The 23,940-nt window shown below is 37.3% G+C and overlaps 1 protein-coding gene across 3 annotated transcripts in view; it reads left to right on the top strand.

Annotated features, from left to right (window-relative positions):
* The first annotated feature begins 731 nt into the window (after positions 1–731).
* PIP4K2A (phosphatidylinositol-5-phosphate 4-kinase type 2 alpha) overlaps positions 732–23,940 on the top strand; it is a 54,587-nt gene continuing 31,378 nt past the window's right edge. For all 3 annotated transcript variants that reach the window (XM_026842811.1, XM_026842812.1, XM_026842810.1), the window contains exons 1-3: positions 732–827; positions 1,905–2,001; positions 19,895–20,047. In XM_026842811.1, the coding sequence (XP_026698612.1) occupies positions 763–827; positions 1,905–2,001; positions 19,895–20,047 (315 nt within the window). In that variant the 5' untranslated portion in view covers positions 732–762. The remainder of the gene's footprint in view (positions 828–1,904; positions 2,002–19,894; positions 20,048–23,940) is intronic.

The following is a 23,940-nucleotide window of genomic DNA, read 5'->3' as shown; positions in this document are numbered from 1 at the left end:
TACATATGAATAATCCTAATCTTGAGAAGACTAACATTTATTTCAAAGCTAGAAAGAATAGAAGGTCAACATAAATATAACAAAATAAGGACAACCTTAGAACTTATATCTCTGTCTATTTCTAAGCAAAAATTTAATTATTTAAATAGTTTGTCCAACTTGAACAATCAAAAAAATTCCTGAATGCTGTGATTTGCAAAAACTTGGCTAGGTTCTGCATTAGTGTAAGAAACAAATCTCTGTTTATTGAGCCCAAAGTGTGTGCATTCACATGTAAGCTAAATTTCACTTTATTTTCTATAAATAGTTTAAGATACAGCATGTAAGACTACTTCATAATCTGCAAAGGTAAATAGTCACTTAAAATATAAAATTTGAATTATCTTTGGAAAGTGTAGGTTGGTGAAACAAGAATATGTCCAGATTAAAGACCATTTTGCTGTCGTCCTCATTGACCTTCCATCAAAAGTACACTCCAGGTGTGCTTTGAAGCACTTTTTTTTTCTGACACTAGTCTAAATATGGAATGCTGTTTAGTCTTTTCCAGAATGTCAATCTTGTGATCACATTTAATCTAGAAAGAGTAAAACTGCTTTTGTGTTCTTCTTTTACATTCACTCCCAGGACATATACACAAGAAATAGTAGACTGAATAGCATTTTTGTAATTAAGACACATTCAGCATCTTTGCAAAGACATCAGCAACTAAATATATTCTGCTTTCTCTAGATCAATGAACTGAGCCATGTTCAAATCCCTGTTATGTTGATGCCAGATGATTTCAAAGCGTACTCAAAGATAAAGGTGGACAATCACCTTTTCAACAAGTAAGTACAAGTAACAAGTTTTTGTACAAGTGGATAGCGGCAGTGATATTTTTATGATGTATTATGAACTCTGTTATTTTTCAGTTCATGGGACTGAAGTTTTGATGATTAAGTTAATCCTGCGATAAACATAACCATCTGTGCTGTTCTGAAAAGCAACAGCAAGGACTGCTGGGTAGTATTTTTCCTCCGTATGGTTTATTATTGCCTTATGAGTATCTTACTGAAGGCAATTCTTTCTTGATGTGATTATTTATGGCTGGTATAAGCATTTATTTGGGTATTTCTAAAGACATAAATTCATGTGTGTGTACTACTTATTATTTGAATAAGATTGAGAATTTAAAGCATATATCAAAGCTGAATAATTTTCGACTTTTTATTAATCCATAATACACAATCATACCAATTATAGAAACTCAAAAAATATTACATGAAATTATCTTTATATGTCTCTTAAAAATTAAATGTTCCATGAATAGTATGTACAGACATGCAAAGTGATTAATGCTTTGTGTATAACCTGAATTTTATTCAAAAATATATTTGGGAAAAGGAAGATTTCTGCTACTTTGGGTCTTCTGTGGTGCAAAGGTCAAAATAACTTTTCTCATATACAAGTTTGAAATTAAAACTGGGATATTAAGATGTACTGAATGAGTCAAATTTTCGTGAAGGTTTGGCATAATCAGTACTTTCTGGTGTCACAGATGTTATAGTAATTCTTGTATAATCCACTCTAAGATTTCACCTGTGAAGTAATTTTAAGGCAATGGGAAAGCATTCTTTTCTGCTTTTGAGTCCTGGTTCCAAAGTCATCAAAATATAGTTTGTGTTTATTTCATCTACTTATTTTGTAGCTTGTTAGAGACAAATATGTATAAATTTCATAAACATTGTAAAGAAAAAGAAAAGAACACGGTGAAACCAAACATCGTTTTTAAAAAAGAAAGCATTAGAAGAGAGGTTATAAATCTCCTTATCCTCTGCTTTGTATGAACAGGAACTTACTACATATAGAGATTACTTATTACATATGCACGTGAATGAAGTTGATTTGGTTTTATATTCTTTCAGAGAAAATATGCCAAGTCATTTCAAATTTAAGGAATATTGTCCAATGGTTTTCCGTAATCTAAGAGAGAGGTTTGGAATTGATGATCAAGACTTCCAGGTAAGTTCTCTTTCAAAACACCTAAACTGGTGGTATATACAGATTTTAGAGGTTAGTAACGCTGCAGTTGTGAACAAGCAGACCAATGTGCTGAAATAAAGTTCTTTGATTTTTGTATAAACCAGTGGAAAACTAAGAGGAAAAATAAGACATTCTTCCTGATCCTTCCCCCCCCTGCAAGCAGAACATTGCAGTTTTACCTTTGTACCTACCCTAGCTGTCTTCTGGTTCCTACCTTTCTGCTATCTTTAGTCCTCCATGTTTCCCATTAGAGTACCTCCCAGTCATAAGCCATGTTATTAAAACTGAAGCCATGTTATTAAAACTGCAGGGTGATACCTCTTGCAGTAGGAAGAAGAAATAATGTTTGGACATTACTGACAAGAGACGCTGTATTCAGCTGGATCACTGAGATAACAGTTGCTTCAGTGGTGTGTCTGAGATGTGGTTTCCAAAATTACTACAGTCTTCTGTTTTTCTTCCTGCTCTTTGTTTAGAAAAGAGTGACCTGTGGCCTGCCAACTTCATACTGCTTCATCATGTCTCCTTTTCCTGTTGTTCAGAGGATCTGGAAACAAATTGCTTGCATAGAGCAGATACAGCAAAACAATAAATTGCTGTAGATTTGGCAGGGTTGTTCCTTGCAGTCAAAGCTTCTTTCTGTCTTTGCAAAAGTTCTTGACTCTGCTTCAGTCTGATTTGCTGATACTTGCTGACAATTCCCTTTTCCATTAACTGTTCTTAAGGTACATTGTTTCAGTCAGAGACATAATTCCTTGTGCAGTCACACTGCAGGCTGTCCTGTCCTAAAGAGCACTTGCTGTGTAACCCAGCCCCCAGCATGCTCCTTTGCTCTTTTAAGCTATTTTGATGTAGGCTGCAATTGTATTTTGCAGCCTGCCACTAGGATATATTAAGAGAAGATATTTGATGGTGGTTTCAAATAACTGAGTTGTACAAAATGTATTTTATACAATAACACATCCATTCTTTCTACATAGAGCAGGCTGAATACTGCAGCTGAAATCTACATCAGAGTCCTTGAGCTATTCTTTTTACCAGTTTGCCTCTTTCAATATCAAGCAATGTACTAAAAATTATTAGATGGGTTAAAATGCGCTTGCAGGAGTGTAGATGGAGATTAGGTTATGGATCTCAGTATATGGCCACTGTAACTTTGGTAAGACATCTTGTCAGTAGGTGAAGAGGGTTGTGTTGCTTTCTTTTGTAGAGCTGTCATGGTCCTGTTGCATGATTTTTCATTATACTGTTTACTGGAGAATTGTTTAAGAGCAAATACTCCAAGATTCAGGCCAACAGTTACAACAGTTATATCAAATTGCATTCCTGGTTCAATTTTTCTGATGGACCAAAGAGAATTCTATTGTTTGGGAAATTGTTTGATCTCTTTATTTGAAGATTCCCTTTTTCTTGACAAAGGAACAAGATCAGTGTATCAAAGAAGGAAGGATGTGTGATTCCTCCTAAACTTAAAATTATGGTGTCAGCTCATGTTTGCTGTCTTTTATAAGATGAAGTGATGACATTACTGGTCAAAGTTATACTTCAGTAAATATATATTAGAAGACTTAAGATTATGTCATTAGTTGAAACCAGTGAACTTAGCATAATCAAAAATGTTGCGTTCCACAGCATTATGAAATGTTTCCATCTGCATTGCTGTTCTACAACAGAAACTCCTGTTGTAGCTATGTTATACTGCTGTTTGAATTTATTAATGATAACAATGATAAAACGTTAAACGAGAGTCAGTAAATAAAATGTCTGTATTTTCAGATTAAAACCAAAAATGCTTGTTTGTAGCTGTGTGTTTAGGGTTTTGGGATGATGTAACCAAACAACAATCCAAAAGAAGGAAATGTAACAACATCCTAGGTTTTGATTTCACAAGATTATGTATTAGAAAAAAATTTCAATACTATTTAGTATTTCAAGTATATTTAGCAAAAAACAGAAGACAGTTAATATTAATTTTGACCCAAGAGAAGGCAATGTCTGCATTCACTGTTCCTCTTTTCCTTCAACCCAAGCAATTTATCACTCCGAATACTTTTACTCTACTTGACTGTTCTGCTGGTTTTTTTTTCTTAAATGCTCATAGTAATGTATTTTGAACATACTTTCAAAATTAAAATTATTTTTACATAAATACACATGAACGAAAATTCAAGTCACCCCATGTGTAAAATGGGGATTATCCCTATTAAAAGTATAAATTGTTTTGTTTTAACATTACACTCTCTGATTTTAAAAGGGTATCTAATTTGACAAAAGGAGACTCACTGTATGTACTTTTTCTTCAGATAATCTTTGCCTTCAAGGAAGGTATTCCAATGAAGGTTGGTTAAAATTGTCTTGTACTTGGAACCAAACATGAATTGGAAAAAGGCTGTGCAGTATTGAACTGAAGAAAAGCTTATGGAAGAGATAGCAAACAGCTTTCTCTGGATAGTTTTTCTTATATAATGATTTTCAGGAAGAAAATCCTAATCAGTTGTTGAACTATGTCATTCCCGTTATTGAGCAAGATAATATTGGTTTAGATGAACCCAATTACCTTGTTCATTACTTAGACGCATCAGGTTAAATCGGGAAGAACATTAATTTTAAACGTTTTTGTTTTCAGAGTGTTCTGCAGATATCCTTGATTATTTGTTCCAAATGGCAGATAGTGCTTACTCATGAGGAAAGACTAAAAAAACCCTGCCTCATGAAAATAATTTGGTAGTATACACCGTAATTACTGGGCTATACTCATTTTAATTCTTGGCATTGTATTACTCACTTTACACAGTAATTTTGTAGACTGCTTAACATGCAGGTTTAGTTCACATATGAAAGAGTTAATATAGGGAACTTCTCTTACAGAGACCTCTAATCCCTGAAGAGAACATTAAATCTCAAACTAGAGCTTTTTTTCCACAAGTACTCTTGACTTCAAAGTCAGGGGAATTCCTTAAATTGTGGCTCCTGCCTTACAGGAAGCCATTCTAGTAATGTCAATTACAATTCCTATAGTGGACTCCCTTCACATGATGAAAACCAACTCCTTTTTTTGAGGCATCTTTGGTAATCTGTCCTACATGTATCTGTCCTTCATAGCTAGTTGGGCATCTCCAAGCGACATTTTGATTAGTACTGAACTAGGATTAACGTTTCATGGAGATAATGTGTGGTTGCTAATACTGAGTGGGGATTTTTGGTGATTCATTCTTTATTATGAACAGCAATATGGAAAAAATAGCATGAAGCTAGTTAAACCTTGAGTTTTATTCAGAGAAATTTGTTACAACAAATTAAGTCTTCAGTCTAGCTTAAGAAACTGTTCTTATGTCAAAAAAATATTTTATTAGACCCTGATCTTCCTTCTTGGTGATCACATATTACTAAGATATTTATTGCATCAAATTAAAGAATAATCTAGTTGTTTTTTCTTAGAAAAGGGAACACAAGTGATGATTAGTCAGTATGAATCAAAATTGCATTTGAATAATGGAAAAACTTTAAAACCGTTTTAACCACTTACATAGGCTATAAATTTTCAAAGTGAAAGAGATTATTGTTTTGCTTTTTGCTGTTGGATGTTACAAGTAAGTACATATGGATCTCGAAGATAATTTTTAGAAGTGTCACAGTAATTCCCCAAGACCGATCATTAAATGACAGATTTTTGCCTTGAATAGGGTAAATTATCTTGATCTTGTATTTTTTAGTGTCTTCTTACTTTATTGAAAAAATCCTTAAATCTTAAGATTCTCCCAACATTGACAGGAAAACACTTGAGAGCATTAACTGTTCCTAGCAGAATAGAAGAAAAAAAAAAAAAAAATCAAAAAACAGATGTCCTAAAGTAAATTCTTCACTATAGTGCTGAATTCAGTTTTAGTTTCTACATTCCCCCTCAGCTTTAGACACTGGTCTTGCAAAAGTTATTCTACGGAAAGGCCTCTTTTTCCAAAATATACTGAGTAACTCTTGTAACTTTGGAGTTTCTTTTCAACAGGATTGACATTATTTCTTCTTAAAAAATCCGAGTGCAATTCTGTCAGAATTACAGGAGTATCTTCTGTAAACTGCAAAATTGAGATTAACAGGCAAGCAGCTAGCTTAATGCCCCCCAACAAACTCTAAAAAATAGGATCTACTACTGTAGCAAATGCTTCTGCTGCTCTTGCTCTGGAAAGGGAAACTTACTTTACTATGCTCCAGCACATCTGCTCTTGCTTAAAGTTATTGCTGAATCCTACATCTGGATTCTGCTAAGCAAAAGAGGGAGACTGGGTTCTTACCCAGTAAAATACAATTGCTCATACCAGAGGGCACCAGTGTCCCAGTGTACCTAATGAGCTTTGTGCTGGGGACGGGGGGAGAGCACAACTGATTTCCCTTAAAGTTTTAGTACTTAGTGTAATAAGAGACATGCTCAGATCTGACTTTGCCTGTCTGCAGGAGCAGTTTGTAGAGGTTCTCTCTACAGGACAGAGAATTCATAAAGGGCTTTTAACAGATGGTCTATGAGTTCTTTCTAATTTAGAAATGCTTATTATCTCTATGTACATTTTTTATATAAAAGATTGAAGTCTAAAATGAAAATTGAGCACTGCTGCTTTGAAGCAATTTCACTAATAACAAACCATATGAACTCAGTATCTTTTACTTATGATATGGGTGTCTCATACATTTCAGTATTTCAGTTTTCCATACAGAGGATTTCTAGTCCAGATTCTAATATGACATCAGGAAAATAATGCAAGTTCTACGTTCATTTTTCAGAAGTCAGCCATCTTTAATATCATTTTCAAGTATCTAAACTTCAGATCATCAGAATTTTTGTCAACTTATGAATATTTTTGCTCATCATGTGTGACTTACCCCATCCTAAGACATACTAAGAGCTTAAAAACTATTTTCCAGTCTAAGACAGTATGTTTCTTCAGGCTATCAAATACTAATCAGCTCTCTGCTGGTGCTTCTGTACTGAAATTCATGCCTCCATTTATTGGTCCTTGATTTGGGAAAGAGCAAGCCACCTCTAGCATCAAACTACAGACAACAAAGTCAGCAATAAATATGTCAGCAGCAACTGTGTTAAGAGATGAATCTTCTTCCTAAGACATGATCTTTTTATTGCATGTTTAATAAAATGCATTAAAAAAATCCTGGCAGCGAGAACTGTCCTGAAAATTCTTGTGCTGGTCATTTTAGCATGGTAAGTCTGGCAGTGCATTAAAAGTTCTTGAGCTCATTTGTCAGATGAGGTTCCTGTAGCAGAGTATAGAGTTTGTGGATCACAAATGAGCATTGGCACCAAGATGTTCAGAACTGCTGACATGTTGTTTGATATAGGTGTAGGCAGTAGTGGTAGTAAGGTGTTGAGCTAGCTGTACTAACAAAAACTGTGGTGTTTGTGGTCTTTCCAGAATGTAAAAAAAAATGTTTGTAATCTGAATATTATGTTCTAGGATTTGGTACCTTAAGTGTGAGCCGAAATAAGAGTTCAGTGACTGTGGGATTTAACCTTAGTATGCATGGCAACAGAAATTTTAATCTCCAGTTTCTCTTAGTTTTCCTTAGAGAAAACATTTCATTTGCCTTTCTTTCAGCAGTTCCTTTCCTAAACTAAGTATCATTCACAATTGAGTATTCAAACTAGAAAAAAGTAATTTAGCATGTGCTGGCAACATCAAAACAGTGAGCTGATAGGTGCTCGCTGATCTCTTATGGTGATAGCCATTGAAAGTGAGGCATGAAGTGAAGCTTTACAAAGCTGATGAGGAGAGGCTCCCAGAAAGAGAGCCCTAACTGCTTCTGAAGCAAGTCCATGCCTTAAGCTGACAGCTCCAAATTCAGACCTACAGTTTCAATGGAATAACTTGATTTACGAAAGAAACACATTTTATTCATTAAACTCTTATTCAACCAAGTCAAGGAACCCATAGCCTTTCTCTGGAAGGATAGCTCAGTGAAAAAGAGAAAAAAATTGGGGTTTCACCTTTGTCAGAGTTTTTCATGTCTTTCACCACAGTAATCACTCCCTGAATACGATTTGCATGTAAATGTTCATAGATGTTCGGAGTGTGTACATTCATATCTTAACAGGATTGTAGAAGTGGCTTTATTTCTGACAGATGCACCACAGAACCAGTGGTGTCCTGGTTTCATCTTTTGGAGGTTCCATGACATAAGTCTTTTGGGAACCCTGCTTTTGAGCTGACAAGAAATTATTGTGCAGTATTGTCCGTACAGCTGCCAAAGGCAAGGGTAGGTCATACCACTGAATGTGCTTGTAGCATATGTTACTGGACAGGTATGCTTTGCTACATGCCATACTTCTTAAACGCATGTCAGTGTCAGAGATTAGTGTTTCCTGATCATGCTTCTTCATTACTGTTTCCAGATGTGAACCTGCTCAATGGCAGTGGTCGAATGCACGGTGCCACCATACAAAGTAAACCCAAGAGTTTTCCCTACTCGTGCCCATATGACAAAACCAGATACCTCTAGGTTTGATGCTTCTGTTACATTAAAACACTAGCGTTTTGTCTGTCTTCTCTCTGGAAGTCACTGACAAAACACTGTCCTGAACACCATCCCAGAAGTGGGCTGCATGTTTCAAATTACAGCAAAAAACTTGGAGCATTCTTGTCCAGTTGTATGACACTGTGTCTCTCTAATTTGGTTCTTAATCAGTAATCCAGACTAATTCATCCATATCCATGATTCCGGAGGTCTTGTCAAAAGAAAAAAAGGTTGGGGGGAGCTGCAGGCTTGTCTTATGAAAAGCTGTGCATGAGCCAGGTAGTATCCCTGTAACTGCTGTCATAGAACAGCCAGACCACGTTGTACGTAATTCTCTAACAGCAATGAACCATTGCCAGGCTTTTCCACTGACCTATGATTTCAGTCATCACAGAGCATCATCTGTGCACTTGTTTTTGCCTGTTTGTTCATGCAGAGCTTGCCCAGAGGCACTCTTAAACAGCCTGGGATGTGATCTGATTTGTCTTTAGGGTACGTTAGGCTTGTGAAGCTCATTTTAGCGTTCCACGACTTTTGGATGAGATCACAGTACAAGAAACAGTTGTTTGCCTTTGTCCAGACATCACAAAATGGTAAAGATTTAAATCAATGAGAAGCTGTTAAGCCAGTCAGTTTGAAAGACCACTGTTCTTCTAAAGTTCTACATGCTTTATCACCAGAATTTTCCTATTGCCCTTTTTTTAGGCAAAGCTCTGACTCAATGACAATTTTTATTAGCCTCCCTTTTTTAGATGTTACATTAAGTATTTGTATTACATCCAACACATAGTTCACGTGTTCAAAGCTTCTAAAATATAATCTTGTCTGCTGAAGTAGCAGTTAAAAAACAATGACATTTACATTAGATGTGTAAGAGATTAGAATGAGCTAATTAAATTGACCTTTAAATCTCTCCACCCTCTTGGAGGCTGTGGCTAATCCTTGGTGTCCCACTGTGGAGATAAATATCCGTACTGTGAACATTTTAAGCAAAGTGGGCAGAGAAGGAAGAGCCTCACCAGCAGTTCGTCTTTGAAGAGGAAGGCAATACTTTGCCGGTTATAAATATAGCTTGCAATTATGGAGGGAGCAGTGGGGACAAGCTTTTCCTGTACATTAGTGGTTTTGCTCCATGTGTTTTCCTCACAAAAATTTTCAGTTGGAAAAAATAGCTCCAAACAGCTTAACTTGTTGCTCTTAGAAACAACTAAAGTCTGTCTGGAAATCAGTTCACTTTTTTTGAGATCTGATGTTGGTATAGCTAGCATTATTGATAATATCATTACTGTTACTTAATTACAACAGGCTGCTGGTTTTATTGATTAATGTGACAGGTAAAAATAGACTTCCAAAGGATAAAGCATTAGGTGGTGTTTTAGCTGTCTTCTAAGGTCTCTTGAGGATGCCTCTTGAAAAGTATTTGGTTTGATATTTTGTGACTTTGATTTTTTAAATGTCAATTATCGTGAGGATCTGTAATAAAAAATATTAAAATAATGTAAATAGGTAATTAAAATACAACAAGCAAAATTTAATTGTCAATGAGCAATTGACATTTCACTTAGTGAAAACTTAAAAGAACATGCAAAATCCATCCAAATGGCAAAGTGGGGTAAAGATAAGGGGTTTGTACAAAAACCACTCTAATCACCTGGCATTTTGAGCCTGTCCAAATTAGATGCCTTTTAATATGGTCAGATGAATAGTTATATTCATCATATAAAAGGAGTGCAGAATTACAGAGGTGAAGGCTGTGTTCAGAGAGGCAGTAGCTCTGAGAAGGAACAAGAGGTTGAAGAGAACAAGAATTTAGCACTGCTGTGAGCTGAGTAGGAGTAACTGCACACTTGAGTGGATAGATTGGAAGGTATAGTAAGATCAGATAGAGCTCTACTGGTTTTTAAACATCTGTTTATTATATACCTGAAGTTAGTACTATATATAGTTTTGGTGCTAGTGATCTTAAATAGGTTGAAAATTCAGATACAGAAAAAATACAGAAAAATTACGTCAAAAGAATTTAAGGACATAGAGGATACCTTGTGGCAAGAGTTGACAGTTTGACCTGCTGCACTTGCAGAAATAAGAATTGAAAAGTTAGTTGTATGTGAGTATCCTTGCAGGAAAACAATACTAGATGCATTAGGAAAGAATAAATAGGAATGACCAGGAAAGGAAATAATTTGAATTCAAAGTTAGACTCACATTTTCATCAACATAAATTATTAAATACTCGAAAAACTACAGTGGTAAATCTTGGTCTTTTGAAGTTGGAAAAATCACAACTGCCTTTCTGAAAGTTGTATTTTGACCAAAAGCAGAGATTGGAGTTCCCTTTAGGAATGGCTGGATGAAATGAACTGACTCCTGGTGGCAGTTGTGTTGGATTCTAGTAAATTAAATTCTTTTGAAGGCTTCAGAAAAGCTCTTGTGAACTTCAAAGAATTGTGGATCAAGTCCTAAGTGCACCTGTGAAAAAATTTCCTTACCCTCATATAAAACTGGGCAGATTGAGAGTTTGGGAAAGAGATGCCGAGGGAATAGAGTGGGTCTATAGTAAAACTAAATAATCTTTCAGTTAATTTGCTAAAGAATATGCTGTTCTTGGATAAAATGACATGTAATTTAGGTGTGCTGATTAACTTTGTGTCAATAACTCTTTGGAAAATTAAATACTAATAAGTAGTGTAGCTTTATTTTATCAGAAATTAATTCTGTAGCATGGGATAAGTTCTTTGTGATTTGTAACCTCTCAGCACCAAAGACCAGATGAGTATTTCTGGTTGCCTGCTATGCAGTGCAGTATAGATGATGGGGTTTTATATTCTTTTATGTAAGGGCAGTGAGACTTCCAGCCAGTGATTTCTCAGAGGGAAACTATTTGGGAGAGAGGGGGAGGTAAGTGAAAGAGAAATGTATCTAGTAGAGGTGTCTCCAAGCCAGGCATGTTAAATGCATCTTCAGTTGTGTAAGTAATTACGCAAGCAATTTAGTGTAGTCTTTAAATGACCTCATAAAAGTATTCACACTTTAAATGTACAAAACCTTTTCTTTCTCCTGAGACCAAAATATCAGCAGGCACAAGATTAAAACTTCACAAATGAGAAGTGAATGGGGAATTGGCAGAACATGCACACTCAGAGCAGGAGACTTGCAGTGAGTTGCTAAGTGAAGCTGTTAAGTAGAACAGGGTGTGTGTGGCTGACAGATGTTTTAATTGTACCAGAGGACCAAGGCACACTGTGGCAGAGTTGGAGAAGGCTGGGAAAATCTGAAGGGGACAGGGCAGTGTGACCCTCTTTTCTTTTAGTTTTGTACTCACTAACACTATAGTGTAGGCAGGTGCTTTTTATTAACTTAATATGACTCATGCTCTAATGTTGTACAGCTAGATACATGCTCCATTGGTTCCTGACAAAATATGTAAGTGCTATGTAGTAGCAGTAAGTGCTGATAAAAGGGTTGTTACATCATCTAACCTGTCTCTTTTGGAGGGTAGGAGTCAGATGGTTTTTGTCTATATCTGAAGGATATTCTTACTCTGTTTTGTGGCTTGTAGATCTGTGTTAAGTGAGGAGTGGCTCATTTCCCATCTGTTCATATTCCACTTAGTCTTCCCCTAATTAAGAATCAGAGCCAGTGGGAATTCAGTATGGTATTTACCATGATCTATCTCTCTGTCTCTCTTTCTCCCTCTGACACCCCACCCCCTCACCAGTGCCACTTATATTTTCCTTTTGGAAAAGGGAGGTGCTTGGGTTTCATGCTCTATTTCCTTCCCAGTCCATTATAGATGTCTTGCCTAAGAAGGTGGTATTGTTGCTGGGGACGGTGATGGGTCTCCCTTATTTGAGTTTAGTGCTGAACAAGGAAGCAGAGGAAAAGCCCTGTGCTGTGCTCTTTAGGCAGGTTCAATCAGCTCTTCTTCCAAGGCATTTGTGCACAGATGTCTATAGTACAACTTATTTTACTCACTTTTTGGTCATATCATCACTAGAATTTCTCTGTGTGTTCTGGCAAAAGACACCTGGATCACATGAGCGTTTTACCATATACTGTCTCACAAAACTGCATTTGACGGAAAGAGACAAGTCTATACAGTGTGTCCAATAACATTCTGAACTACAGAGCAGTATGATCCAAATAAATGCATATTTTCAGTCTGATGAGCACTACTACATAACTTTCTTATTGTCTGCATTAAGATAAAGATGATTGACGTAAAACTTGGTTTAGATAACTCCAGAATAAGTTAAAATTTTTTACTTGTTTATATATGTCTAAAGTCTAATGTTTAAAGAAAACCCCACAAACTTTCCACAGTCTTTGTGGTGTAAAGTGCATATTGGATGTCACGTGTCATGTTACTGATATATTTGTCTGAGATTTACCAGTTCTAGGTTTACTAATGGTTGTGCTTCAAAATGGCTTAAGTGCTGGACCTTCTTGGCGATTTTGTGTCTTAACTTACAAGAGAAACATTTTCCACTAAGGAATCTCTTGACTTTTAATATATGTACTATTAATTTGTTAGTATTTGGCAGGGTTGAATGGGACGCAGAACGCTTCGATTTCTACTTAACATTCAGGGTCAAACAGGTAAGTTAGCTTCACCTACATCACAAGGGAAGAATCTTAATCATTTTAGCCATAGTGTTTCCTCTTTGAAGCACCTAAATTCTTCTAGTTTGATCCTTTCAGTGAAGTTGTTCCTTGACCTTACTTGCTAATGATGGCTTACCAGTGCAGGCCAATTCTTGTCATCTCTTTACTTAAATTTTTACTTTACTTTTTCTCTTTACTTACATTGTTGTTATCAGGCGACAGTATATGTATTTTATTGAAGGCTGATTTATAAGTACAAATAAATAAAACTAGTATAGTTGAGGTAAGGTATTTTGCATGATACCTGGAAGCTTTACTTTAGAAGGAATTTGAACTTCTTTCTGTTCACAGAAGTGAGAACTAACCATTACAAATAAAATTGTCCTCAGACAAAACTCAACTATGCATTTATCAGCACAAGAAAGTGGTAATGCAATTATAGTAATCAGCATGGTATCTAATTATATTTTTTCAGTTTTTTAAACCATACGTATTTAATAAACTTATGCAAGTATCAAAAGGAAACACAGTAAATAGTAATATTAACAATGTCCTCCATGTTCCACTTTCTTTCACAGTTAGGAGGAACTACATGCTCCATCTGAAGAGAACATATTGAGAGTGTTATCACAGGAGTGGAGAGTTAGTAAAAGTAAAGTGTCAGAGGCTGTTATAATTAGAGGCTCTTTTTGTCTTAAACATGTTTAATGTTTAAATATCTGATCTTAAACTCTGATTTAGAGTCAGAGTATTATAGAGAGGGCATTTGGGTTACCTGTGCATGTATGGAAAGGCGCTGCTTAGCATAAAGTTGGTTGGTTTATTCTAACAAATTAATACCCACGTGGTAAAATGATAGCTGTTTGCATTCTTAATTAATCTTGATATAGAAAACTAATAATAAAATAGCCATCTACTAAAAAATAAATGCATCACCATTTCTAACACATTAAAGCATTAAGAAACAGTAAAGTGTGTGCTAGATAATTATCTACACATGTATTTTATTCTCTTGTTAGCAACATTTTTGGTATGATAGTTGTATTTGCAAATTAACTTGTCATTATCGTTAGCAATCAGGCAGAATTAATTTCCATTAGAAAAAAGCTATTACTGGAAAAAACAAGAACCAGTAAAAAGTCAGTGACTTTACAAGGTTTCCTCCAGTTGATTTAGAATAAGACTAAACTTATTCATTTCTATTCAAATCTCACTAGTTATTTTTTCTGTCTAGCCTGAATTCTAATGAAAGAAGCACGATAAAAGGAGTACTAGTCGATTCATTCTCTTAGTGTAACAGCTGTTATTTCTTTTTAACTCATAATTTCTTATTCCTTATGCTGTCCGTATTTTTTAAAATGCATCAAGTATCATAGAATCATTTAGGTTGGAAAAAACCCTTAAGATCATAGAGTCTGACCATAAACCTGACACCGCCAAGTCCACCACTAAACCATGTCCCCAGACACCACATCTACACATCTTCTAAATACCTCCAGGGATGGTGACTCAACCACTTCCCTGGGCAGCCTGTTCCAATGCTTGACAACACTTTCAGTGAAGAAATTCTTCCTAATACCCAATCTAAAGCTTCCCTGGCACAACTTGAGGCCATTTCCTCTTGTCCTTTAGCTTGTTACCTGGGAAAAGAGACTGACACCCACCTTGCTACAACTTCCTTTCAGGTAGTTGTTGAGAACAATAAGGTCCACCCTGAGCCTCCTTTTCTCCAGGCTAAACAACCCCAGGTCCCTCAGCTGCTCCTCATAAGACTTATTCTCTAGACCCTTCACCATCTTTGTTGCTCCTCTTCAGACATGCTCCAGCATCTCAATGTTTACCATTTAGTGGGAGGCCCAAAACTGAGCACAGTATTTGAGGTGCAGCCTCACCAGTACTGAGTACAGGGTGGGAGGATGATCACCTCCATGTCCCTGCTGGCCACACTATTTCTGATAAAAGCCAGGATGCCATTGGCCTTGCTGGCCACCTGGGCACACTGCTGGCTCATGTTCGGTCGACTGTCAACCAACACCCCCAGGTCCTCTTCCGCTGGGCAGCTTTCCAGCCATTCCTCCCCAAGCCTGTAGCACTGCATGGGGTTGCTGTGACCCAAGTGCAGGACCCAGCACTCAGCCTTGTTGAATCTCATACTGTTGGCCTCGACCCATTGATGCAGCCTGTCCAGATCCTGAGGGTGCACTCAATCCCCTCAATCCACATCATTGATAAAGATATTAAGCAGAACTGGCCCCAATACTGAGCCCTGGGGATTATCACTTGTGACCAGCTCCATTCACCACAACTCTCTGGGCCTGGCCATCCAACCAGTTTTTTACCCAGCGAAGACTACACCCATCTAAGCCATGAACAGCCAGTTTCTCCAGGAGAATGCTGTGAGAAACGGTGTCAAGGGTTTTACTAAAGTCTAGGTAGACAATATCCACAGCCTTTCCCTCATCCACTAAGCAGGTCACCTTGCCATAGGAGATCAGGCTAGTCAGGAAGGACCTGCTTTTCATAAACGCATACTGGATGGGCCTCATCACCTGGTTGTCCCATAATGTGCTGTTTGATGGCATTCAGGATGATCTGCTCCACAACCTTCCCCAGCATCAAGGTCAGACTGACAGGCCTGTAGTTCCCTGAATCCTCCTTTCAGCCCTTCTTGTAGATGGGCATCGCATTTGCTAACTCCCAGTCAGCTGGGACCTCCCTGGTTAGCCAGGACAGCTGATAAATCATGGGAAGTGGCTTGGTGGGCACTTCCAGCAGCATCATCAGTACCCCGAGGCGGATCCCATCTGGCCCCATAGACTTGAGTGCGTCTAAGTGGTGTAGCAGGTCGCTAACCATTTCCCCTTGGATTATCAGGGCTTCATTCTGCTCCCTGTCCGTGGCTTTCAGCTCGGAGGACTGGCTACCCAGAGAACAATCGGCCTTACTATTAAAGACTGAGGAAAAGTAGGCATTAGGTACCTCAGTCTTTTCCTCATCCTTTGTCACTATGTTTCCCTCTACATCTTATACCATCATGGGGGGAGGAAAAAAAAAATTGGTTTGTTTTGATGTGCTGCTACATAAATATACCTATATACTAGATATTTCTGGTTAACAATGAGATGACAGCAGGTTCCTGGAAAGCAGGAAGAACTTTTATTTTAAGGCCTAACATGTAGAAGGGTTCTCCTGTGCAAACAGTGCTTATGAAGACAAAATAAGACATTATAATTTAAAAGAGCAAATGGTTATAGGAATAGCATTTGGAAGGTTTGAAGTCAGAAGTGGTTATTTTTGTCCCTTCCTGGCCACAGAATTAGTAACTGAGTTTCAGCAACTGAGAAGTCCAGAGAATCATCATCTCCCACGTGTCGTATTTCAGGCAAAACATTGCTAGCAAGATATTTCATTCATACTGAGTACTCTCAGGTCTGCATTTCACTCAAATCTGACAAGTCTTTTGGTGAAGAATTGTAAAACATCCTTTAAGGATATTTGGAATTTGGGAGAATTAATTCTAGTTCAGGTCCTCCTTCCCATCTTCTATCTTTCCCTCCTCCTTCAGAGGTTCAGTGGCAAACTAGCAAGTACACTTTTTTTTGCAGCTTTTTATAGTAAAACAACTTAAGTCTCCCCCCACGTTAATTGCTTTCAAGGTTTATACCACATAACTTAAACTCTGAAGATGAGGGTTTCTCTGGGAAAAATAGATTCAGAAAGCTGTAGTTACTGCTTTATTGCAATAGTTAACCTCAGAACAATGTGCCTTTTTCTGCTGGGAACAATAACAACTAATTACCCAGTAGCCTCTATTTCTGCTGACTGAATTATAGCCTAATAACTTAGCAGTAGTTTCATTTGCTACATATACTAATGATTACCCATGCTTTAGCTTTTCTCAAAATTAAAAATAATGATTATGTTACATTATATTTTCTAGTTTGTAATGAAGGTAAATGAATTTGCACATTTTTTAAAAAACTTCTATTATCAGTTCTTCATCTTAAACTATTAAACATATGCCCTGGAAATAAAACCAAATCCTGACTCCAGATCAGAGAGGGTTTCTGCAGAGGATGGTTTCTACAGCTAACTGTTTATGATTCAATTTAAAAATTAATGGAGTGCAGGTAGCAAGTCTAACATTAAGAAAATTTGATCCATTTCTGATAACTGTTCTTTTGAATTGACTTCATCAGTACATAAAACACTTCAGTGATGGAGTGGTAGGAAATGAATTTGAATAGGAAACATCTGAAAACAGGTAAAGAAAACTGCAGTAGTACTTAAATTTCCTTCTCTAGTATCATCAGTGCTATGTGAAGTGGTGATGTATCAGGACTTCTATCTGTTAAAATTGTCTGTCCAAAAACCAGTACAGAGAATGAACTGAGTATGCAGTGGTTGTGTCTAAAGCTCTGTTTTGATCAGTCTAGAAAAATTCTTTAGTTATAAACATTAGGGAAGTACCCACACCCTTTATTGCTTTAATGAATAGAGAGGGTAATGGAAAAAGACAGCACTTTTTATCACAGACATTAGTAATGATTCTAGATCATTGCACAAGCCTAGAAATATACAGGGAGAAGTGTGCAAAGAGTTATTTCTCCTACATGTCATAATTCAGGTTTTCATTCTAATGAGACCTTGTGGAGCTGTGTGCTTTTAGGTGATTTACTGTTATTCCTACTACTCCTGAGTATTTCAGTTGAACAAAGTAGCCTTGTGGGAAAATGTTTTTATTTCACATTAAACTGATTTCAGAAAGCATCCCACATTTGGGATAAGATTTAATTGTGCTGAAGTCCTGTTGAAGCCAATGGGTCTCCGGAATATGAAGACATAATTGTATGTGTTCAATGGTCTTCTTAAATTCGGACTATAGTTGCCCTCATCTCTTGGCTGAAGTTGTTACTTTTATGATAATTACTGACCTTTTGTCACTGAGGTTGAATCTGCATGTCTGCTGAAATCCATAGAGCTTGTGAACAGTTTTATCAATGGTAAAACTTGCAAATAAGACATAGCCCCTATAAAAATAAAATTTTGTGGGTTTGGTACCTGGTTGTTGTAGACTGAGCCTTATTTGTAATTACTTTCTGAAAGCATCATTGTTCTTCCATTGTAAATGCATTTTGTGACTTAAGTTTACAGTGCCTTATCAAACCACACAACCATGTTCTATTCTGTAACTGCTGGAGCTGAACTTCTACTGTTTAGGAATCTGCAACATATACATTTATATGCAAAATTTTATTGAAACTTTCTGTGAAAATGGCTTTTCTTCTAGCAGGGAGAACGTTACACTGTGTGAGTGTGGAAGCAGGGGAATTCTATTTCAATTTAGCAACAGCTGCTTGTGCAATATGGTATGATGAGGAAGGATAGTAGGAGCTGGGGTTTTCTGCTACCAGTAGGGATATACCAAATGGGTACTGCAAGTTTATTCCATAAGCAGAAGTATTCCAGCAGTCTGTAATTAACTTGTTTAACCTTTTTAGAGTATGGTCCATCTTTATGGAAGTTCTTACACATGCGGTGTAAACATCGCTGTGTTTTCTCATAACTATGCTGCTGCTGTTACTAATTATTTTAAAGAAATAAATAATGGTGTCATTCAAGTATGTAACAATTGGCATAAACTCTTACTGGTGAAGAAAGATGTTTCCAGCCAAAAAGCAAATTATTATATTTTGTCTATTTTTACTGGGTTTAAGTATAAAGAAATCTAATCTGAGTATTTATTTTCTGAAAAAAGCAGAAGGTCTATTTTGCTGCTGTTGAGGCACAAGTACTCTCAAGCTTCAGTCTAAAAACGGTCACTAATCTCTAGCAATTTTTCTTCCAACTACTGTACCGTCATTAACTAATCTTCTCCTTTTGAGTCTCTAGGAAGGTAGGTCTATTTTACAAAAGGAGGTACTGTACAATATTATTACTTGCTAACGCTAGATAGGAAGCCATTGGTATAGCTCTGGCACTAGAACTAAAATCTAGCTGTGATCTTGTTTATGTACCAGGTCACACTGGCTTAAGGACAATCCTGTTCAGTTTTAAAGTGATACTGTTACTACGGATGGATCCTCTATTTATAGCTGTCACAGAATCGTCTAGGTTGGAAAAGACCTTGAAGATCATCCAGTCCAACCATTAACCTAACACTGACAGTTCCCAACTACACCATATCCCTCAGCGCTGTGTCAATGCAACTCGTTAAACACCTCCAGGGATGGGGACTCCACCACCTCCCTGGGCAGCCCATTCCAATGCCTAACAACCCCTTCTGGAAAGAAATGCTTTCTAATGTCCAGTCTAAACCTTCCCTGGCGCAACTTGAGGCCATTCCCTCTTGTCCTATCGCTTGTTACTTCATTAAAGAGACTCATCCCCAGCTATTGTGGTATAATACAGTGTTCCTTTTGGATTCTTAATTACTGCATGCTTTCTTCCCAAAAGCTGATAATGTATATGTAACAAAGTGCAATAAATTCTCATTCAGTGTTGAGAATGACTTTTGAACGACTGATGGGCAATATCTTCCCTCAAACATTCTGTTCTTCTTGGAATATTTTTGAGGTGATTTGTCAAGATAATGTGATCTGTGACTACATGTTTTGCAAAATTCAGCTTGGTACAAATGCATTGAAAAAAATTTAAAAGCAAATATAAGTGGGTTTATATTTGTTCTAATTGAAGTTGCATGGTTTTCTCTGACTTGATGCTTTTTTTGTTTTAAATCAATTGACAGAATTCATTGACAAGAAGTGCACCCCTTGCAAATGATTCCCAAGCACGCAGTGGTGCCCGGTTTCATACATCTTATGACAAAAGATATATCATCAAAACTATAACAAGTGAAGATGTAGCAGAAATGCACAACATACTGAAGAAATACCATCAGGTAATATACTCATTATCAGGGTGTGGGATCTCTTCTTAAATATTATAATGCCAGCCTTTAGAGAGTTAAAAGTTTAAATGGATAATTATGGAAATAGTCACTTTGGACTTTTCTCCCTTTTGCAAAAGCAATTTATAGTATGTCTGCAGCTCACAAGGGTGTACTTTTCTAAATATATAAGCTAGCTTTAAATGAAATTATATATCTACATGATACAGAGATATTAATTTGGCAGCCATAGCTCCTTCACCTTACTAGGAAGATGCTTTTTCAGCTAGTAGACTCCCACGCTTGAAGCTCCTTTATTCTGGGCTAGCTTTGAAATGTCTCTATATGTGTATATGAATGGTGCAGATGTCCTCTTTCTACCTGGTCTGATCATTGAATGTTCTGTGTTTCACTAACAACAGATTTCAAACAATTAAAGATGTGTGAGAAGTGAAAAATGGGATATAATTAATGTACAATTCCTGCTAAGAAAAAAAACAGGTTTTGCCAGTGTGAATTTCCATAAACAAAAATAAAGTCAAAAGTGTGGACAGTGGAGATCCCTCAAATCAGCCTTGATAGCTGCCATACTCTGCTAGTGTATAATTTGTGTGGATGGCATGGGGTGGAGCAGAACTTGGTAAATATGAGAAGCCTTAATAAAATCAGTGCTAATTTTCTTAGCGCTAGATCTGTTTGAGTAAGCTCTAAAGCTACAGAAATCAGAAAAGCCTCAAAATCAGCTAAAATATGAAACCAAATAGAAGGGGGAGCTTTATCCATCTTTTTGTCTTTATGCTCACTTCCATAGGTTGGAATTTCAGGTAAAGACTTCAGGACATTTGGGGATGGGGCTGCTTTGTTGTTGTTTTAGGTGGGTTTTTTGTGTTGCAATGTTTGTGTTGTGTTTGGGGCTTTTTTAAATACTATTATTTTCGTAAAAGCAGTTTTAAAGCCATCTTTGAGGTGGAAAGCAGGCAAAAGCATGCTTTCAGGGTGCTTGTGATTAAAGGTATTGCCAGCCATCTTTGTGGTGCTGCTTGGCTGTGTCTGTCTCTGCTCTTCCTGAGTTGAAGGGAGATCTCTGAATGCTTTCCAAGTCCAGAGTAGCTTGGGAAGCCTTCAGTGAGTTAGATATGAACTCTTTATTCTCTCTTCTGCATGTTGTTATTCTGTTTAAATAACATGTAGTACCACCGTGTCTTTGTTTTAATGTAGATAAATACTGTCACTATCAGCAATGTTCATAAGTCTATCTTTTAATTACAATTTTACCAAAGAGAAATTTAAAACTATTATCTGATTGTAATTTGGGGGTTATTTTTTATTAGAGTTTTCAAACTTACAATTTGGGTTTGATCTGTGAAGCAGTACAGCAGAATTAAAGTTTTAGTCCATTTCATATTTGACATTAGAAGCTAGTATTAATGATCCAGATTTTGAGACTTAATGCAGCTGCGAAGTCATATCGCTTTTCAAAACAGTCATCTCCTTTCAAGAGTGTCAATGAAGACAGTGCTAACATGAATAAACTTATTTGGAATCTTTTTCATTAATGCTTTCAAACATCAGGGTTCACAGTAGGCTAGATTACAAGGAATAATGTCCTGAAAGTTATCCGTGCCAGGTGTCTAATTTCATTTTCCACTGGAAAAACATCTGTATAAGAAAGGTCTCACTAGTGTCTCCGAAATTTTCATAAAGATATGACTTGTATTTCTTTTTGCCTCAGAACTTGAAAGCACTTTTCACAAAGTGTTGTAAATGCAGAGGAACTCAGGTACAGAGACAGTTTAATAATTAGACTTTTTAATGAAATAAATATACTGAGCAGAATCATCTGAATTAAAGAAAATCTAAATTGCATCCCACTAACTCTGGTGATGGCTGATACAGTGTTCTGCATTTTGCTACTGGAAATTGAATGCTTGGAATCATTAGGTACAGTAGCTTGTCCTCCCATTTCTCTGTGCATTTTTCAGATAAGTAAAGCTTTTCTTAGCCTGCTTGACAAAGTCTAGAGAACCCATTGTCCTGATGGAAAGGTTTTAATAATTCTCTTAAATCATCCCACATAGATTGGCCTTAGACTACCTTTCTACTAGCAAACAATGCAATGCCAGATAACATCCCTTGGCACTTGATCTCATGAATGGTCCCTACTGTGGTTTCCCTTTGGGCCAGCTATCTGTCTCCCAAACAATTCTGTGCAAGGTTCAAGGTATTAACTCAGGCCAGTTACTATTCCTACTTAGAAGTATGAATATAAGCATCCTGTTTTAGAGAACTTAATATATTTGGATGTGAGTTATTCCATTCCAACTAGAACTGATGTCAGAGGTCAGTCCAAGACCTGTCTAATTCACTGGTCTGGATGTAACTATATGGTTCTGTGAGATGGCATAGTTGCAGAAATACAAGACTTTTCAGATACTGCACTGATAGTCCTGTGGAAATCTTTCTCAATGAAACAAGTTCTCTTGAGTTCAGGGGTTGGTTGTTTTTGCATACTCTAGTCTACCAACAGAGGTCATGTCAAGTTCCCTGTCCTGATTTACATACTTACCTTACTGCCCATATCTTCCTTAATTGTAATTGTTGCTACAGTTCAAGAAGCTAATTGTAATTACACACAAAAGTACCAAATATGGGATTTTTAGGGAAAAGTCTGCTTGTTAGCTTTTCTTCAGTTTCAGTGCACTGTTTGCCAGCAGCACTCACCACATATGTGAAAATTTGTGGCCCACCTAAGTGATTCACAGCCTAGGTGTGATTGTGTTTGGTACTAGTTTGGGACTTCTAGTGACATGCCCATCGCACTCTGTGCCTGACTGTTCTTAGAGCAGAGCTATATTTGAAAGGTTCAGCCTTGCAAGGAAGGGAGCATGCAGACATACTCAGACCCAGTTATGTATTACGGGCATCCTCTAGGGACAAATAACCTTTATTAGGTGCATGTAGAGCTCCTGAACAAACTCAAACCCAAAAAGGAAGCAAGAACAGGTCGCCAGGAAGGAATACAGAGAAATTGTCCGAGCAGCCAGGGATCGGGTAAGGAAGGCCAAAGCCCTGATATAGCATTAAATATGGCCAGGGACATCAAGGGCAACAAGAAAAGCTTCTATAGGTATGTCAGTGATGAAAGGAAGACTAGTGAAAATGGGAGCTCTCTCTGGAAGGAAACAGGAGACCTGGTTACCTGGCATACAGAAGAGGATGAGGCTCTCAATGACTTCACCAACAAGCGCTCCAGCCACACCACCAAGTCACAGAAGGCAAAGGCAGGGACTAGGAGAATGAAGAACAGCCTGCTGTGGGAGATGATCAGGTAACATGAAGGTGCACAAGTCCATGGGATCTGATGAGATGCATCCATAAGTCCTGGGGGAAACTGGTGGATGAAGTGGCTAAGCCACTATCCATCACATCTGAAAAGTCGTGGCAGTCTAGTGAAATTCCCGCTGACTGGAAAAGGGGAAACAGAACTCCCCTTTTTAAAAAGGGAAAAAAGGAAGACCTGGGGAACTACAGGCCAGTCAGTCTCACCCCTGTGCCTGGCAAGATCATGTAGCAGATCCTCCTGGAAACTGTGCTAGGACACAGGTTAAATAAGGAGGTGATTGGTGACAGCTAACATGGCTTCACTAAAGGCAAATCGTGCCTGACAAATTTGGTGGCCTTCTATCATGGGGTTACAGCACTGGTGGATAGAAGAAGAGAACCGATGTCATCTACCTGAAGGAGTGCAAGGCTTTTGACACTGCCCCGCACAACGTCCTTGTCTCTAAATTGGAGAGACGTGGGCTTGATGACAGATGGACCACTTGGTGGATAAGGAATTGGCTGGATGGTCCCACTCAGAGATACAGAGAATGGCTCAATGTCCAACTGGAGGGAGCAGTGAC

Source organism: Athene cunicularia, assembly GCF_003259725.1.
Source record: "Athene cunicularia isolate RWA chromosome 2 unlocalized genomic scaffold, athCun1 chr2_part1, whole genome shotgun sequence".
Taxonomy (NCBI): domain Eukaryota; kingdom Metazoa; phylum Chordata; class Aves; order Strigiformes; family Strigidae; genus Athene; species Athene cunicularia.
Note: the sequence above shows the minus strand (reverse complement) of the source record. Positions and strands in the feature narration are given on the sequence as shown.